Source organism: Dasypus novemcinctus, chromosome 7 (assembly GCF_030445035.2).
Source record: "Dasypus novemcinctus isolate mDasNov1 chromosome 7, mDasNov1.1.hap2, whole genome shotgun sequence".
Lineage (NCBI taxonomy): Eukaryota > Metazoa > Chordata > Mammalia > Cingulata > Dasypodidae > Dasypus > Dasypus novemcinctus.
Window position 1 is genome coordinate 29,940,880 of NC_080679.1, and position 20,127 is coordinate 29,961,006.

The 20,127-nt window shown below is 35.1% G+C and overlaps 1 protein-coding gene across 1 annotated transcript in view; it reads right to left on the reverse strand.

Moving 5' to 3' along the window:
* The window catches only part of VWC2L (von Willebrand factor C domain containing 2 like), a 158,645-nt gene that overhangs the window by 129,554 nt on the left and 8,964 nt on the right, over positions 1 to 20,127 (reverse strand). Inside the window, exon 3 of the mRNA XM_004483161.2 lies at positions 485 to 614. Coding sequence (XP_004483218.1) covers positions 485 to 614 — 130 coding nt within the window. The remainder of the gene's footprint in view (positions 1 to 484; positions 615 to 20,127) is intronic.

Consider the following 20,127-nt stretch of genomic DNA (forward strand, 5'->3'; position numbering starts at 1 on the left):
AGCCTTAAACTTTCTTGTCTGTCTTACTTCAATGTAAAGATATTCATGATTGAATTTTGTATTCCTCTGATGACTTAACTTTAACCTAAAGTCTTATCTGTGCCCAACACAAAATATCTGACATTCTCCTTACTCTCTATCCTGAGTTTTGCACTATGGAATGAGATGAACTACAGAGAGAAGAATGCAATCACTACAAAGAGATGTTCTTCCGAATATTCTCCTTATAAATCAATAATAAAGAATAGAGATCACAACAAAGTCAGTTTACAAGAGCTTCAATTCCCCAGATGGAAAACGCACAATTCACCCATGGCTAATTTATTTTCACCTTGAGGTGAGTTCAAAATATAATTCTGCCAGGCCCATAAAGCCATGCCACAGGTATAGCTTTAGAGAGTTCTTTCACTGAATGGTGTGCAGTAGTGAAATATTTGTATTTTGCACAAATCCATCTTTGAAAGCTAATGCATTGTGGTCTTACCATTTTTGCAGACAGGACAACATTGTTCTGGTTCATAGACTGGGTTGACACACTCAGGAACTGCGCAGTCTGCTACAACACAGTGAACTTCATTGCTGGGCTCACAGCGACACCATTCACATGGAGAGGGCTAGGAACAAATCTAAAATTAGCCCCTTTTCTCCTATAACTCAATGCTTGCACATTCATATGCTGTCATAAGACAAAACATCAGTGTTGATCTTGTCTTTACTATATTAACTCCATTTACCATAGGTATGACCATTCTCCCAGATGGAAGGGAACCTATTTGACATTCAAGTCAAAGTGGGCTGCCTGTGTGCAGCTCAGGTTGCTATGGGCGACTGGAGTGCCCAGGTATGACTTTTCCTATGGCTTATGTTCCTACTTTCCAGTGAAGTGTATGGAAATCTAATACTCTATCTCCTGATTTGGTGTGTAGATGTTCTGATTGTCCTGCCTTCCTCTGGTAAACAGGAGAAGGTTCACAGTTTCCATACTGGAACATGTGAAATGAGTTTTTGTCATTTGTCACTTTACTTCCTAAGACAGAGGGTGATTACTGAGAACCAAGAAAAATGGTAAGCACTCTTTTTCAGGTCAACCTAGACACTACATGGCAGTTTTTCAATGTCAGCTATAGAGGAGACTGCATTTGGGTTATGAAATTCCAGGTACTGCCTCTTTGAAGATTTAGTGAATATCTTTCACCATGCCTCTTTGCCTTTTGAATAAACTCAAATCAATAAGCTTAAAAAGCCACAATTTGAGTCAAAGACTCTAAAAGTGGAATTGAGAAGTGATTAATTAAAATGAAAAAAGAAGCAGAAATGAGTTTTATCTCCTAGGACTTACCAAAGAAGAGTGAGTTTGGGTTTTGTTTGTTTGTTTGTTTCCTTTCTAGAAACAGCTTATACTACAAAAAAAATCTAAAACAGTGGACACTCCATGACTTTCTTACCCTTTATCCCTTCTAGCTTTCCTTCTCATAAAAGAGTTTTAGAATTCCAGAATGAAAACTTGAAAGTTTCAAATGTTATACAATGTCCACACTTCTCAAATCAAGCCATTTTTTCTTAGAAAGTCTGTCTCCTACCCTATGTCTCGCCTCCTCACCTCCAAATTGTGTTAATTAAAGCCCTCTTCCCTTGTCTCAGTGGCTGCTGTCCCTACCCTGTCAGCTGTTGTTTCTTCCTGAATCTAACAGTTTAGGCTATTCCAGTGTTCTTTGATTCAGACAGTCTGTTAGATGAAAACCTTTCAACTAATTATTTTTAAATTCATTTCGTCTTTGCTTTCTGCTTGAGGGATGATAGTCTAACTTTCAATTAATTTTCCTTACTTTCAAATTAAGCAGAAATGGGAGAATTAATCATTAGAATCTGTGGGAAAAATGTTACTATTTCTTAAAGTGATTTAATAAGTTTATTGAAGTGTAAAGCTAAGCTTTTTGCCAAGTGGTATATTGCATTCAGGTGTTTCAGTGCAACCTATTCCATCATACCAACTACAGGGATTTTCCTGAAAGACTCTACTGAATAATCTCAGTAAATTAAGGAAAAGATTTGATACCACAGTGCAATAATTAATGGAGTCAACTGCAAATGAGGAAACAATGTGAAAGGGAAACTCTTATTGCTCTACTGTTCTTTATTTTTCAGGCTCTGTGATATAATTCAGATTCACAAGCAAAATTGTCAGGAAGTCTCCTTTTCCTCAGTTAATTGCCAAAAAGTACCACCAGCCTTCTGCAGTGCAAGGAAGACTTGGGCTGTATTTATTGGCAATGAGAGGGGTAAAGGGAGTCACCAATGTAACCCCTGCCTTCCACAGGTGTGTTTGTTAGTCCTAGCTGGTTTGCATCTTGCTGAAGGATGGACTAGTCTGTTGTAATTGAAAATAACTGATTCTGGGATTAAAGTTTCCCCTAAAGACCTTAAGTTTTTCAATACAAAATGTTTACCTAAAAGTAACTGTAGCCTGTGAGAAAGACTTATTAAGCAGTTAGATTCCTAACACAGACTGCTGAAGAACACCATTACGATTTAAACAGTGTTTTTGAACATTATTAGCTACCAAGTATTGTGGTAAGCAACATACCTCTATCAACTTACTTATTTCTTGTAACAACTCCATGAAAGAAGTGTTGATATTTTCCCCATTTCACAGATGATAAAATAGGCTGAGAGAAATCAAATAGCTTGCCCAAGTCCAATAGGCAGTAAGGGGCAGAGACTGGCCTAGGATTCAGGCAGACTAACCACTACACCATATTGCCATTTGGTAGCAAGGGTCACTCTTCTGTGTATCCCCATCTGAGTAGTTTATTTTCCAATGCTCTGAACAGTTTCCCCTTGCAGACCAGATACCTTGGAAAAGCCATCAACTGATGAAAACTGATTTTTAGAGTATAGGTACCTTCTGATTAGAAAGAGAATTTCACTAACAAAGGTACCTAGAGTAAAAAAAAAAAAAAAAAAAAAGATTCCTAGAACTCTTAAAACTTCTGCAAATGTGAGTTAGTAAAAAATTTGATGCTGAATTAGATTGACAAGAGGCTGGTATTTTTGAGGACTTTAGTATTCTTAAGACTTGGAGCCTGGTAACTATACTATGGGTATCTGGGAGAATATCCTGGAGAAAGATTAACAGTCAATGGGCCAATAAGGATCCCATGACATATGCATGAATCCATGGAAGCTGGATGTTTTTGCACACGTCAGCAATGGAATTTTGAGTAATACTCTGAAGAAGAACTAAGACTACAAAGCTTAGTGATAAAAATATACCTGCTTTTAAAACATAGTTTGAGTAATGAGAAACATAAATTAGAAAAATAAAACTCCACCCTCTCCATTGGCAGGTTCTAAACCTGCCCTGAAATTGGCTTCACTCATATATCTTAATCTGCTTCAGTCCATGTCTTTTTATCTCCACCTCCCCATATTCCCCACTCTAAACATTCAAAGTTAACCCACTGACCTCACGCTAATGCCCATTTCTGTTCTCTCTGGCTTGCCAGGTCTCTTGCCTTTCATAATCTTAGCAGTTCTGATGTAACTGTTCTCTGGCCCAATTTAGCTTCCTCCTCTGCCTGTCCCTTCCTGCATTTCTGAAAAGACATCACTCAGAAAGCATGAAGTCCCTTAAAATGAGTAGTATGGTACTTCGACATGAAATTCAGCCTTCAAAAAGTAAAACTCTATGGAAGATTTGGTGTTTTGAATAAATCTTTACATCTTAACCACTGAGCTGGTTACAGATTTCATTTCATCAGGTTCTTCAATGTGAGAACTATAGATTAAACCTGAAGACTTCCCCATAAAACCAAGGTTTTAAAAAAGCTATTTTTAGAAGACCTGGAGAACACTGGAAAAAATACTTGGAATAAATTATTCATACCAGCTTTTTTAGGAGAATATGTGAAATTATGATTAGTACATAACTTTTTCTTAGCCAGAGATTTGATAAGAAAGATGATTAAGTGATTCCATCCCAAAATTTATACAAAGAAATCTTTTTCTAAAAATCCTTATAGAACATTTTATTTCTATGTAAGCACTGAAAAAATAAAGTAACATTTATTACATATACCTTTTTATAAATTTTAACTGAAATTAGGATTAGAGGTCAAAGTTTTTTTGTTAATGTATATACTAGATGGCCTGACTATCCTATATCTATTATAAATCTGTTACACCTTCAACTTAGTGTTGTTTTTTGTTTTTTGATTTTTGTTTTTGTTTTGGGCCAAGAATTGAACCCAGGACCTCTTATGTGGGAAGCCAGCACTCACTGAGCAACTTGCCAGACTTGGTTGTTTTGTCTGTTTTGCCTGATGTTTGCTTTTTCAGGAGCCACTGGTAACTGAATCTGGGACCTCCCATCAACTGCTTAAGCCACTTGTGAACTCAGTGTTTTTTAATATCTAAAGTGGAATACTGTTTAAGAAGGGACTACACACTTTATCTATAATTCCAGTCATTGTCGAATCTATACTTTGTATGGCAAATCCTAATACTGTCCTAGTTGCCCTTAGGTTATACAAGTGCTTCATATTAGAGATATTTATTTATATATTTTATAATCAATATAGCAAAGGGAACTCTTTCTGAAATATGGGTTTAGGTGCCCTGGAATCCAAATTTTCCTCTCTGATGTTAGACTAGAAACATGGCAATAGGTACCTTTTTAAAAATATCTAACTTCTCAAGACCCTGAAATGGAGATCCTAAAGTCACAATGATTTTTGAGAATTCCTGGAGAATTGGAGGGGAGATCCCAGAATCCTGGAAACAATGGAACACTCCATGATTTTTTAAAATGGGGTAAGTAGACTAAGAATTACAAACATAAGTTACTGGCATAACTCCAGAAAAAGTATCAAATATGTTCATTGTGAGCTAAGTCATCACTAAAAGTGCATGTAAGATTGTTAGAACATGTTATTGCAAAGTGATTACAAAGAAATTTCCTTATGTTTGTTTGTAGAAAATACTCATTTATTTTGTGTTGCAAATATACTAAGACTTACTTATCCATATCTGAGGAAAGCCTGGTCATTTGGTCCATATAAAAATATCACAAGGCATTAATTATATGAGGCTGTTGGAATTTCTCAGAGTAACTAGGAAGAAATGGTCACTATCTATAGGGCTTGTCATAAAAAAGGAAACCTCAGAGAGACAAGGGATATAGTAATGTTCAAACACATACTTTATTATTTTAATTTGGTGACATTTAAAATAGCAATATTCTTTCAAGTTCAGAGGTTCAAAATGAGGAAAATTTGAAAAAATAGTTAATTTGCCTGGCTTAGTTAGGTGGCTAAAAGAAAGCACTCCATAGCCCTAGTGCTTGGGTTCCAGTTTCAGATGCTTTATTTACTAGCAGTGTCATCTTGGGAAAATTACTTAAATTCTCTTTGACTCAATGTTTTTAATCTATAAAATGAGATTAATAAGAGTATCAACCTCATAGAGTTATTATGAAACACATAAGTATATAAGAAATATTATAATATTATCATTATCATTCTTATTGGATACATGCATACTTAGCCAGCAGTGGCTTTCTGAAAATTTTCAAAAAACATAAAATTGAAAACACAAGACTATATTTATTTGAAAACAATACTTAGGTTATTTTTCTTGCTCACTGAGAAATCTAATTGCAGAAGAGGTCACAATAAAATTTTACAGGACTTGGTTTGATGAGGAGATTTTTGATCTAAAAGAATTAATCATGTCAGAAGCACACTGAAGAAAAATTATTATTAGAAACAACTAGATAACGAGAAGTTGTGAATGACTAAACCGACCATTATAAATCACTCAGGAAAAAAAGAAGAGCAATGAATCCATTTTCTATTCCTGCATCTCATCGTTTAGTTGTCAATTCAAACACCAACTCTCTAGAGAAATCTTGAACTATACACATAATACAGTTCCTCCTTCATTTCTCTTTCATTTCGCCCAGAGTGCTCATTAACTATTGATTGGTTTCTATTCGTTGATTTATTTGTTCTTACCTGTCTTCCCCAAAGATTATAAGCTCCTTATAATATATTATCAATTGCTTTATTCTCAGCCCCCAGAAGACATCTTAGCACATAAAAGGTTCTCTTATTTATTGAGTTAAGTGTTAACTGGCAGCACTTTTTACTAATTGTGTATGAACAATCTGTGTTTTCTTATTTAAGCAATACCTCCAGTCATTTTCGTCTATGTTAATCATGAATGGAAAATATTCTGCTTCAATAAGGTGCATGCTTTTTATTTAACTATTATAAAGAGCAATTTTGTAGAAGAGGTTTCTGTGTATGAGTCATAAAATAACTTTTTGGATTCCTAAAGTTTTGCAATGGATGTAAACTCACTCTCTAAGGTAATTTGAAATTATATTGATTTGTTGTTCAGATAACATGATAAACAATCTTCAAACACTCCATTGACTAGACTATCTATCAATAAATGACTACAGACTTTTGTTGAACTAGAAAACAGCATCTGACTAAATTGAGGTCAAGAATACATACAGAGGAATTGCTAAAGAGTCTGAGAAAAACTAGTCTTATTTTGTAGTTTGACTTTAAGATGGTAGCATATTAAGCACAGTGACTTTAGTACATTATAAAACATTTATCAGGAAAAAGCCCAGATCTGAAACATGTTCATTTCCTAAAAATTGGTTTAGATAAGGACAACAAAATACATCTTGAATATTCAGAGAAATAAAACTTGATTCTTAGATGGCACTCTGTGAATACTTTTTGAAGGCTGAAAAGAATGGATGCATAAATAGATGAGCTGTATTCTAAGTGCCATGTTTTAACATACTAACTATATCAATGGTTTTCCTTCTGACCAAGTGATATTAGTTTTCTGACTCTATGTGGTGCTACATTTCTTTGATGGTGAGCGAAAAGTATCAAAGAGAATATAACTTGGCTTTTAAAAAAAAATTCCCATTGAACAACTACTTAAAATCTGATGTTCTCTCCAATGGAAAATATACTGCTTTAAGAAGCACTTCTTTTAAAGATAATTTATGGCATAAATTTCATCACTTTATTGAACATATCTCATTACTTTCAAACTGTATGAGAAATTTGGAAGACTCCATTTCAAAGTTGCTGATGCCTGTCAGGAATCTCACTGTTCATTTCATTAAGATATACATTAAATTACAAAGTGCAAGAGTATTTAGCTTCCACTGCCACTCCCATAGCAGTAATTTGCATGCAGCAGATGCCACCTAATAATCAGTGGGTCCAATGGGTTTTAACCAAAATTCATAATCATCTGAAAGAAGACACATTGATTAAAATGCTCCTCAGTGTTCTGCTTCTAAGGTGATCGTGGTGACTTCCTCACTGGTCTGCCCTATTGATTGGAACATATTTGAAACACTGAGGTTTTGAAAGTCTTATCAAGTTATGGCCATTGATCTGGAACTTTTAAAAGAATTTTAATACTGTTGAAGCAAAGAAAATATCTGATATATAGATTTATTTTTTAGTCACCTCAGTTGATAAGCCAGTGCATAAGATGGTATAATTTGAGTAACAATTAAATAGTAGTGGTTCTGGTTCTTTCTGGAGGAGTTAGTATTTTTGATAATACATTATGGAACATTATTTCCAGGGTGTCTATCAAAAAATACTTTATTTTTGTTGAAAGCACAAGCATTTTTGCTAAATGAATGCAAAGAGCACATTTAGCTCTCTACGCATATAGAAATAATGGGAGGTAATAAACTATGATTCAAAACTAATATACATATATATATATAAATTTTTGAGATGATTTTAGTCAGCATGATTATTGAATTATATTATAGGGAAAATAGTGTATTAGGTATACCAAGATGAAGTACATATCTATCCTGTCTTCAATAAATGACTATTCTAATAAGGAGTTATGATAATTATAAAACTATATTTAGATGGTTTTAAACATTGTTTTTTTTTATAAGAATGAGTGATGATACTATTATAATGGAGGACGGAATTGTTAGAGTTCATCTTTCTATTTATTTGCATTTATTATAAACCACAATAGAATACAAAAAGATTGGGAAACAGTTGATGAAGCCTCCAATTCTGAAATTATTATCAAGCTCACTCAATTTTTAAAACTGATCATTCTAATTGCAACACAATGGTGAAAATTATTATATTCATGTATTATTTGTTTTCCTAAAATTATTATTTTTCCTAAAATATTTAAAATATATATATATATTTTGGCATATGTTATAAGGTAGGCAACTCTACCTTATAAACTGCCTATTCCAATAAACTAATAATATTTAGAACCAATTTTTTTCCTAAATGTTTCAAGGAGTCTTGTGATAATAAATGTATCTTTTTCTGGAATATGAAGAATAGCATCCAGGAAAATAAAATACATTTAAAGAGAATATAAGCAAAAATATCTTTCTTTGGTTGCAATCACGGATGTGTGTGTGTGTGAATGTGTGTGTGTGTGTGTGTGTGTATATGTATGTATTTTTAGGTAGGCAAACTACACTTACCAAGGAAGTATCCGTGTGCGTTTAAGAAAAAAGGATGTTTTAGCTGACTCTAAGATCTTTGAAAGAGAACAAAAAGGTACCCACAAAGGCTAGAGGATTCAAAACAAAGTTTTTGATAAAGTGTACAATTACACTTGAGAAATAGCCTAGTTAAGCAGCAGCCTTTAGTCCTTCACTGATTAGCTGGGGTGACAATTGACTCTGGTTCAAGAAAGGTCTTTGACAGTGGAATTGAGTATTTTGAGCAGATTCTATATATCTCCATGCTGAGGATACTCCATTTATCACTATCTAATGCAATTTATCATGATCATAAATTGTGTTTATGCAATAGTGAACAGTAAACAACTGTATAACTTTAAAACATTCTTATTGACACTGGAAAGAGCAGATTGTTCAGTTAGTCAAAGACTTAGTCGTCTACTATATTACAATGAAGTCACGTGTGGGTGTGGGAGAATACATCACCATTAGGGTTCTATAGCCTGAAAGAATCTTAAAGAGACGAATGTTCCAGGAAACATTGAGAGGAAGTGATAATAGAAAGGAGAAAAGGCTATAACTTAGCCAGCAAACAGTACATGGATAACACTGAATTCAGGGCTTTCCAGCTGGGAATTACAATCCTGGAACAATTAAACTCATTTGTAATGGGAGTGCCAATCAGATTGTTACTTAATAACTCTTTTCCACTGTCTCAGTTTTTCTCAGGGCATACATTTTCTAATGGTTGAAATCTTTTCTTAATTTTCCATTTGCCAGTAATACCATTATATTTCCAATCTGAAGTAAAAAGAGCAAACTCCTACTGAATTTTATAGTTCATTATTTGATACTTAGTTCATAGCTTATGACATTCCACAAAAAATACAGGGATGGTTTATAATCAATAATATGAAAATATATTTTTAATAAGAAAAATCTTGGCCAAGTATTTTGTTGATAAAATTTTCTAAAATAGAGTGCATTTTTTTGTGCAATGAAGAGCAGAAGCAGTCAAGATTTTGTAAACATGTCTGAAAATTTTTAATGCTATTGCTTTGTGGAGTATTCAATTGTGGAATAGTAGGTTTAGAGTTTAAGTCATGACATCAAAACAATGTTATTTTACCTTGGGCAGATAACTTAAATGGTTTAGTCTGAGCCTTGGCTTCCTCATTAGCAAGACGGGATTAATAACAATATAGTATTATCAGTACTCTTTCTCACTGGATTCTGATGAAAGAAAAAAGAAATGTAATATGTGAGAAGGAACTTGTAAAGTATGTAGCATTGGTTTTACAGTTTTGAAAGCAACTGGGTTGCTTGCCTAAAATGTAGCAATGTTTGCACTCAAATTGTGGTTCGAATGAGAATGACATTGGTCGACGTTTTTAGGTAGATAATTAGATTCTTATTTACAGAGACAAAACCCAATTTTTAATCAGTTTCTTGCCAAAAAAAAAATTCTTAACAGGTTAAACTTTAGCTCACAGTCTCTGGAATCTTAACTTAAGTATCTTTGAGTTTCAATGTAGTTGTCTTATAGTCTCATTAACAAAAGGAAAATTCTATATGGTTGTTCTTTTTCTCCCTAATGAAGCTTTCTAAATTTCAGCAGTCAAAGGTTTGCTATTTTAGCAGGATTTTTATTTTTAATGTTGGGGAAAAATTAAAGTTAGACTGAACAATTTTAATTTGTTCCCTGTCATATTTGGGAAAGAGCAGTAAAACTAACATGCAGAGAAAATAAGTGGAGGTTTCGAGAGCTGTGACTGTTCACTCAATATAAAGAAGAATTATTTAATTTGCCAAACCTGGGGAGTTTTCACTCTTACAGCTGTAGGAACCTCTGCATTTTTAAGACTGCAAAAATCATTATCATGGTCTGTGTTTTCTGTATTTGGTCCCAGGCTTCCTCTTCACTCTTATCTCTCACTCTTGGTCTCCTATATAGTCTATGTTCTGACCTCTTGGGTTGACTCTGCACAAATAAATGCTTTGCATTCACCTTTCCCAACTTCCAGATTTGGTCTAAAATGTTTTCCATGCATTGAAATCCCCGCTCTTAGGATATCTTCCTTCTGAATGAATTACTCCTTTACCTGAGTTCTTAGAGCAGGAGTTCTTAACAAGGGGTGTGTGAACTTGAATTGAAATTAAAAAAAACATTATTCTTGTGGGGACATATTGGTGCTGGTGTGATATATTTATTAAATAGTGTGCAGTATAGGGTGGACTTAGTTAGGGGTCCATGGAACAAAAGAGGTTAAGAAGCCCTGTCCTAGAGGATCATCACAAGCCATCTTCTGTTAATGGTACCTGTATCATTCCTTAATAGAGTTGGAGCACCTTGAGGTTCAGATTTATGACGTTTAGTGGTACCCCAAAGACCTACTATTTCTCTACATGTTGGAGACATTTAAGACATTTTTAATGGAATCAGATTATAGACTATGCAAGTCAATTGCAAAAGATGTTAATTATGGACTGAATACCTAATTAAGCAGACTATATACATATTTCTGCTTATTAATATAACACTAAATGTGTCATTATATTACATTATATTTAAAATATCTACTTGACTTATACCATCAAAGCAGAGCATGAGAGAGACAACAAAAAATGGAAAAATTACAATATTTATCTTCTTCATCTGAATATTCTCAGTAAATGGAATATTAGTAAGTTATTATACATCAATATAAAGAGCAAAGCTATATTCCCTGGAGAGAAGTGCGCAGAGATACTTAATATGACTGCTATTAATAACAGTAGTATGTATAACATGCTAAAACAGGCAAATCTAGGTGCCCTTTTAAATTTACATGTATGAAAGACATACTGAGACCACCCATAGGTGAAGTAGGTCCTATATTCATCAGTATTCAAAGATTTTGTGACCCTCCTGATTGCAGGTTACAAGGTAATACTGTCTAAACTGCAGAATATAATTCTCAGAATGACCAGACAATTGCCTAACCCCCTTCTATAAGCCCATTGCCAGAGCCCCTGACCTTTTCCAGACCCCTCTTGGCAATTTTCCACTTCCCCTTTTCTCTTCCAGAGCACTCCCAGACCCTCTCAGTAGTTTTCCACTTCCCCATTTCCCTTTCTTCTTGTGTCCTTTTAAAAAATCTAGCTATCTGTGTGCTAAACTGTGTTGAGATTGGCTGTTGCTGGCTTCTTTTCTCTGCTGCCAAGGGCAGTTTGAATAGGCTGTCTTGCCACTTTAACTAATGACCAGTGCTTTTCTTTGACAATATGTAAATGTTATTATTATTTTGAAAATGACATTTTTCAATTACATTATGTTATGCAAAACAAATTAATGAATTGTGATAAATCACATTAATTGCAGTTTGGGGAAATTTCAAAAGAACCAGATGATTTAAAGATAAGCAGAAACAGTTTTATCCTTACCTTCACATCAGAATCAAATAAAAGGATTAGGGTTTCTTGAATCATTAACAAAATATTTTTCACCTTGGTTCAGTGAATTCTTCTGAACTTTAAATGTTAACAAAGACCTAAATATAAGAGTCAAGACCATAAAGAGTTTGGAAAGCAGTGTAGGGAAGCATATACAAGACCTTATAATAGGAAATAGCTTCATGAACTTCACACCAAAAGCATGAGCAGCAAAAGAACAAATAGATAAATGGGACTTCCTCAAAATTAAAGCATTCTGCACCTCAAAGGAGTTTGTCAAGAAAGTGAAAAGAGAGCCTATACAATGGGAGAAAATATTTGGTAACCATGTATCTGATAGGAGACTTATAACCTGCATATATAAAGAACTCCTATATTTTGAAAATAAAAAGACAAACAAGCCATTTAAAAAATGGGAAAAAGATTTAAATAGACAATTCTCCAAAGTGGAAATACAAATGGCTAAAAAGCACATGAAAAAATGCTCCAAATCTCTAGCTATCAGGGAAATGCAAATCAAAACTACAATGAGATACCATCTTACTCCCATAAGATTGGCAGCTATGAAAAAAACAGAAGAATACAAATGCTGGAGAGGATGTAGAGGAATGGGAACACTCATCCACTGCTGGTGGGAATGCAGAAGGATCCAGCCATTCTGGAGGACAGTTTGGCGGTTTCTCAAAAAACTAGCCATAGATTTGCCATATGACCCAGCAATTCCACTGCTGGGTATATACCCAGCAGAACTGAAAACAAGGACACAAACCTATATATGCACACCAATGTTCATAGAATCATTGTTCACTATTGCCAAAAATGAAATCAACCCAAATGCCCATCAACAGATGAATGGATAAATAAAATGTGGTATATACATACAATGGAATACTACTCAGCTTTAAGAACGAATACACTACAAACATATGTGATAACATGGATGAATCTTGAGAACCTTATGTTGAGTGAAGCAACCCAGGCATTGAAAGACAAATACTACATGGCCTCAATGATATGAAATAAGTAAACCAAGCTGCCTCAGAGAGCTAGAGACTGGATGATAGGCTTACAGGAAATTGGGGGTTAGAGGAAGGCTGTAAGCTGACACCTACATGGGTGAAATCTATGATAAGCTGGAGGTAAGTATTTGTACAAGGAAGGGATAAAATGGGGGCATAGGGTTACCTTTGGATGGAGCTTTGTGGGCTTGAAGGGGGCTAGGGATGGGAGGATGGGTAATATTGCCCAAGAAATTGGGGGGAGGGTGGGGCAATATACGAACATAGAAGATTGTCAGGTATTTGGTTGAGAGTATAATGCTGAGAAAACTTTTTCAACAATATAATACAGAAGGTTACCTGTCTAAGATGCTTAAAGGGGATAATTGGAGACAGGACAGGCTCCTAGGGAATATGTGAATGCTCATTTTGCCATAGTGGGTTATATCCTTGAATAGAGACCCATATAATGAGAGTGAAGATATACCCACATTCTGGGGAGGACTGATGCCCTCATATAGAGGGAATTGTATCTCTCAAAAGAAATGGTGGCTTCCAGTGCATTAGGGCAGTTGAGCATGTCAACACTCAGTTGTCAACACTCAGTGCATTAGGGCAGTTGAGCATGTCAACACAACAGTTGAGCCCTCAACACTGTTGCTAGTATCTCTGAACATGGCCCTTCAAGCAATGAAGATTGACTGTCATTGTGGGCACTAAGGGGGGTGGGGGTGGGGAAGAGGTATTGAGTAGATGGAACCAATGTAACTGTGTGGGCAATAGAAGTGTTCCACAAGAGTATGCAAGAATGGATATAAGACATGTAAAATTACACCAAAAATATATAGGGGCTGATAGGCTAAAATGTAAATCATAATGTAAAACATAAGATAACTAAAAATTTAGAAAATTATATAGTCTAAAATATAAACCACAATGTAAACACAAATGTTACCTTGTTTGAAAGCTATTGTCTCAGTATCTGTACACCAGTTTCAGTAAATATAGTATGAATATGTAAAAAGATTATTGCTGTGGAAGGGAAAAGGTTTTATGTTAGGTATGTGGGAGTACTGTATATTGTATATATGAATTACTGTGATCTAAAACTTTTGTGAAGATAAGCTTAAAAATTAGAAAAAAGAAAAGAAAAAGATAGGACATAAACACTGAGGAAAAGACGGAAGTAGTTGCCTTGCCAATTTGCATACAGGACAACACTTATTGCAGCGATGGAAGGCAAAACATCAAAACAAAGCTTTTGCATTTTTAAATTTTTTGATACCCCAATTTACTTTTACCTTAATTTTTCTAAATTAATATGTATTCTATATCTAACCTTTAAACTCATCTCTATATTCCATTTTACTCTTAATGGAACCTGGCAATATATTGGGCTTCAGTTTTCAAGAAGTTTTGGATCACAGAGAGGTTCAACAATGGCAGGGGAGGAATACTGGTGTTGGATGCTACTGGCAGGGAGTTCTACACGGCATATATCCAGGGTACATAAAAATATTTGGATATTTTCATAGTGGCTACAATTAAAAACAACAACTGAGGGAGTGCTGAGTTCCTAGCCAGGGGAGCTCTATCACAGTCCCTAAAGGAACAGCAACAATCCCCTAAGTGCAATGGCAAAGCCCAAAAAGAATGAAGGTTCAACAATGAGCCCTTGATACTAATGACTATGCTTGTGAGCCTGTGCACCTGAAATAAGAACAAGGCCTAGAGCTGCAGGGTACCTAAGAGTTACCTCCTGAGAGCCTCCATGTTGCTCAAATGTGGCCAGTCTTGAAGCCAAACTCAGCATGCAAATGCACTGCCTTCCCCCCAGTGTGGGACATGACTCCCAGGGATGAGCCTCCCTGGTGCTGAGGGATTACTACCAAGTACCAGCTGATGATGTAACTAGAAAATGACCTTGAATAAAAGGGTCAACTCGGACCAGCAGAATATCTCAATCTACATATAATACCAGGAGTTAAAAAGGCTTTTTGACCTAAATCAAAGGGGGAAATGGAAAGGACAAATGAGTTTATATGGCTATGAGTCTCCAAAAAAGCTGGGAGGTTATCAGAGGGGTTGCCCTTATGCACACCTCAGCAGAGTCCTAGAGACAGATAAAGTAGATACAACCCCTGGTATTGGTTCTTCTGAGGGCTACAGAGACCCACAGGTTCTATGGTCATGGCAGATGGAGTTCAGTGCCATGTCAGTTGGCCCTATTTTGGAGTTTGTGTTTCTGTGTGATGGAGCTGGACTCAGACGTGATCTTTGTTCACAAGCCTCTTCTGTTACTTTTACCAGAACTGTAGTTGGTGGTGGGGTTTAATATATACCCAGGGGACCTGAATCTCTGGACTGACCATGTGATAGCCAGGCCCTGAGTCTCAACAGACTTCAGCTCCTACACTCTGGTTTATTGGACTTACTCCACTCAGCTAACATGGAGTGGAAGAAGGTAAACCACCACACCAGGGAGCCAAGAGTGCCTATAACTAAAGCAAGAGGATTGCATCCAGCATCCATGTGGAATCTAAGCCCCCTCTTTATATAGATGTGGAGTGGACACAACCATTCCAAGTTCCACAGGATGGAGGAATAGAGTATGGATGAGAGTGGACTTACTGATATTCTATTCATGAACTATTGTGATTAGTAATTGAAGAAAATGTGGCATTGGTGTGGAGAAAGTGGCCATGGTGGCTGCTGGGGGTAGGGAATGGGAGGAAGAGATGAGATGTGGGGCCATTTTCAGGACTTGGAATTGTCCTGGGTGGTGCTGCAGGGACAGTTACCAGACATTGTATGTCCTCCCATGGCCCACTGGGTAGACTGGGGGAAAGTGTAAACTATAATGTGGACCATTGATCATGTGGTGCAGCAGTGCTCAGAGATGTATTCACCAAATGCAATGAATGTCTCATGATGATGGAGGAGATTGTTGTTATGGGGGAGGAGTGGGTTGAGGGGGGGTGGGGAGTAAATGGGGACCTCATATTTTTTTAATGTAATATTAAAAAAATAAAGACAAAAAATAAATAAATAAAGATGTTAACAGATGTTCCATGAAACAAGTGTACTACTGTCATATAAATTTGTGAAATTGTGGATTAAACATGGTTAATAATAATAGAAATAAAAATGTCAGATAGCCTTTATGAGTCACTTATTTTGTGCCAGGTAGTTTCTATTATTAACTCTACTTTAAAATGTGTACACTGAGTGTAAAGAGGTAAAGTAATGTGTGCCTACACTACTTGGCTGGTAAGCAGCAGAGCCTATTTTAAAATCCAGTTTTGATCACCTTATGGAGCTCTAAGCAGTTCAACCAAACATACTGACTCTCAAACTCACCTTTTGAACATGTTCAAGAGCTCTCTGTATACAAATGTGCATTGCCCATTTCCAAGAGAAATTAAAAATGCATCATATCTCACTTACTTGACCCCGAAAAAAAATCTCATAAGATATTAGTGTTCCCTAGAAAACAGTTTGGTAAGTTACATTATGGCAGAAATTCCCTTTAGAGTGTTCTGTGAAGTTTAAAAGAAAAATAACTGTAAATTTAAATAACTTTCAATTAACATTAAAGAAAGCAAGGTCAAAGAATCTGAATTTTTGCAACATTCCTTAGGTAATGCTGGCCATGAACTAGGTTAGGAATACTCCTTTGTTCTAATGCTTGAAACTGTACATTTTTGTGTACTCCATCCACTTTGCATATCTCATCCCTGCCATATAGTGGTAGGTGGAATTTCAGTGAGTGAAAATCAAGAACACATGTTTTTAGTTCCTAAAATCACCAAAATATAAGGGCAAGCACACATTAATAATATCCTTCCTTTGCTGCTTCCTAGTATAAAATAGTCCCAGTCGAAGTAAATAGGAAGCGTTTAACGTAATGTACTTTTATTTTATTTTGACCTATACTATTTGGTTTCATTATAGCAATTTTGATAGACAAAAGTTCCCCTTTCTATCAGAGTATTTCTAATCTTAGGCTCCTTTTGCAAATTTTACTCAACCTGTATCAAAGACTGATTTTAGATGTGCCAATATTTTATTGTTTTTGTCTACTTGTATGTCCGGTTGTCATGGTGGTAGGTCCTGATATAACTGACATAATATCTATAGACAATTGACTGAATCTTTGCATCCAAAATAGTTGTTGGAAAGAAAGCTCCAAATAAGAACTGGCATTTTCCTGTTAAAACTGAGATAGTAAAATGAAGAAAAAGAGCACAGGGAAGTCATGTATTAATATTACCTTTGCAAATAATGAGTTATGTCACTGTGGCATTACCATTAAGTTTCATTTGGCCTTTATTTTATGAGAAAGTTAGACAATATAATCTCAAAGTTTTTCCCAGATCCAAAATCCCATGGGCAGATCTAGAAAGTGGGAATGACCTAGACTCTTTATCCATATGAACATAAAGCTTACCTTCTATAAAAAGAAGGTACTTCTATATAAAACTCAGATACCAGACATCCAGTCCCATCAATCCTATACCAAGAAGTCACAATGGTAGTGAAAGGCCAATATTTGAAAAGAATGATGACAAAATCTCAACCAAATAATGTTTAATTAAAAGAAAAACTTTTGAGCAGTTAGAAATGTTAGCTATCATTTGATATGTAATACTATATTTTCAAATTCCTATACTATTTATTCTTTATAAGATGTATATGATGTCTTACTGTATTCATTCTATAGAGAAAAAGATGATAAATATGTGGAATTTTTCCCATAGTCATATGACATTAAAGGGAGAAAATGAAGAGTTGTTTTCAGTGTCTCTTTATATACTTTGAACAACTTTCTACAGTCATAAAATAATGTCATCTTAAAACTTTTTCAGAAGATGAATGATTTTCCTTGTTACTTTAGTACTTTATTCACTCTTTGTGCAGTGTCATTAAATCCCTGCAAAGATGGCTTTATTGTGATATGCTTTATGGCAGGTTAGAGGCAAGGAAATCGAGAAATGGAGGTGTGTTAGACTGAAATTGCTGATGCTTATCTGTAGTGATAATAAATTCCAAAGTACACATTTTACAATAAGCTAGACCCCAATTAATAATGGCTACTATATAAGGGAGATCACCTGGATAAGTAAACCCACTATTCAAGCCTCCTCTCAGTTATTTGTTTCAAGCTCTTCCTCAAAACCTTACCAAAGAACAAATTAAAAAAATAAACTGATAGGTTTTCTTTCATGTCCTATCCTTCATGAGACACACTGCCTGGTGTATAAAGCTGTAAGAAAACAAAACAAAACAAAAATATGGTCAGAGGGAATAAAAAGAACAAAGAATTCACCTCATCTTGAAGAGATTTTCATAAAGAACACTTTCACTCTCTTCAATTGAGCACACACAATCAAATTAATACATGTATAGAGCAATTTTAATCTAGAATATATAGGTCATTGAGTAATCTATAAAATTCACATAAAGCACATAGATCTGGGCTATGAAACAAGACATAGGGAACAGAAAAATTGTGGTTGTTTATACCACACCATTGACCAGTTGTAAATTTTGGTGAGTGAAAATGACATAATTAAAAATAAGCAGATTTCTAACATATCCGGAGCTTTGTACAATTGGAGTGAAAATTTGGAAAATCTGTCTCTTTAAGTTTCATCTTCTTATCTTATTGGTGAGTCAATAAGGAATGGGGCAGCAGTGTCTATAAAACTGCTGATGGCTGACCTCAAATTTGAGACAGTCACTAACAGTGACAAGCTCTGCAAATCTCAGATGTGGCTGCAAATCAAACACCTATCTCCTCATGTGCTCAAGGCACAGAAACCCAGTCACAAATCTCTCTAGTAATACTTACTGTACAGTGATCACCATTAACAGCAGCATCTTCCAGTATGAAGGACAGCAATAAATATCAGTGGGTGAGTATGAAAAATTGCTCATATATACCACTAATAAAAGTGGGAGCCGACCATCAATTCTCTTTAAATTTGAAGCAAGAGGTGAAAGTGGGCTATTTTACCCCTTTGGTGGGGGTTAACATGGAAGCCATTTATTCTTACAATCCTAATCCCTCATTTAAAAATGTATCAAACAACAAGAATTATTCCAATTATCAATGGAGCTTTTGAAAAAATGAATTATTTTTTAATTAAAAGACTGATCTATTGTTTTGATTTTGTGTTTGTGACATTAAAAATGCAAATAAGCACAATATAATACTGAGAAAGGATATGATGCACTTCATAAAATGTTTTTAAAATAAAATTGACAATCTGTGAAATTGGTCAGTTATTATTCAAACTAAATAGAGAATCCCTAGTTATTTACAAAGATGGGAATTCTCCACTAAGAATGTCTTCTTTGAGCCCATTCTTTCTGCAGCCCAGGGTTTCAGATCAGCAGCAGCAGTGACTCAAACTTTATTATCTTGTAGCAACTTGAAAGAAGCCTTTCCTGAACTCACTCAAAGGTCATTTTAATGTTAAAAGCCATAAAACAGACTTCTCAACCTCTTAACCTCTCAACAAAGAACTCCAAATATCTTTGTTGTATGAGATTTTGATGTTTTCCTAGACTTTCTTTGGATAGGGTCTGCAAAATGCTCTGTGGGGACTTCATTAGTCATTTTCTGAAAACTTGTAAACCTCTCTTGGATAAAATTCTTTAAAACCTCCATTCATAGCTTAGACTCCATCCATTTTTCTATTATTGGACTAAATACAACCTGGTCACTTTTCAAAAGGTGCATTCGGTACCCTTTTGCCTAATGGAGACATTTTAGTTCCTATGTCTTTGGCTGAAATTGATACATTGGCAGATGGGGGGGAGGAGACAATGAACTGTTTATCTGTAAGTGTTTACTATTAGTCCCCTCAACTGAAATTTCTCTACAGCCTCTATTTATTTCTGTTCTTTCATATACCTTAGTCCTTATAGCCCCTAGAACATGTGACCTTCTATTCTTTCTCCATATAAAAAAACACCTTGACATCAAATATATTTACCAACTGTAAATTCAAAAATCCTTCCTAGTCAAACAGTTTTACAAATTTAATGTGACAATACTGGGAATTAATGATGAGAGTGCAAATTAATCAGAGTTATGGAAAAATTGACTTTATGTGAATATGTCCATTAAAAATAAGTTAGTTCTAAATCTAAGTTCACATCACATTTTTGTGGGTATGATTATTT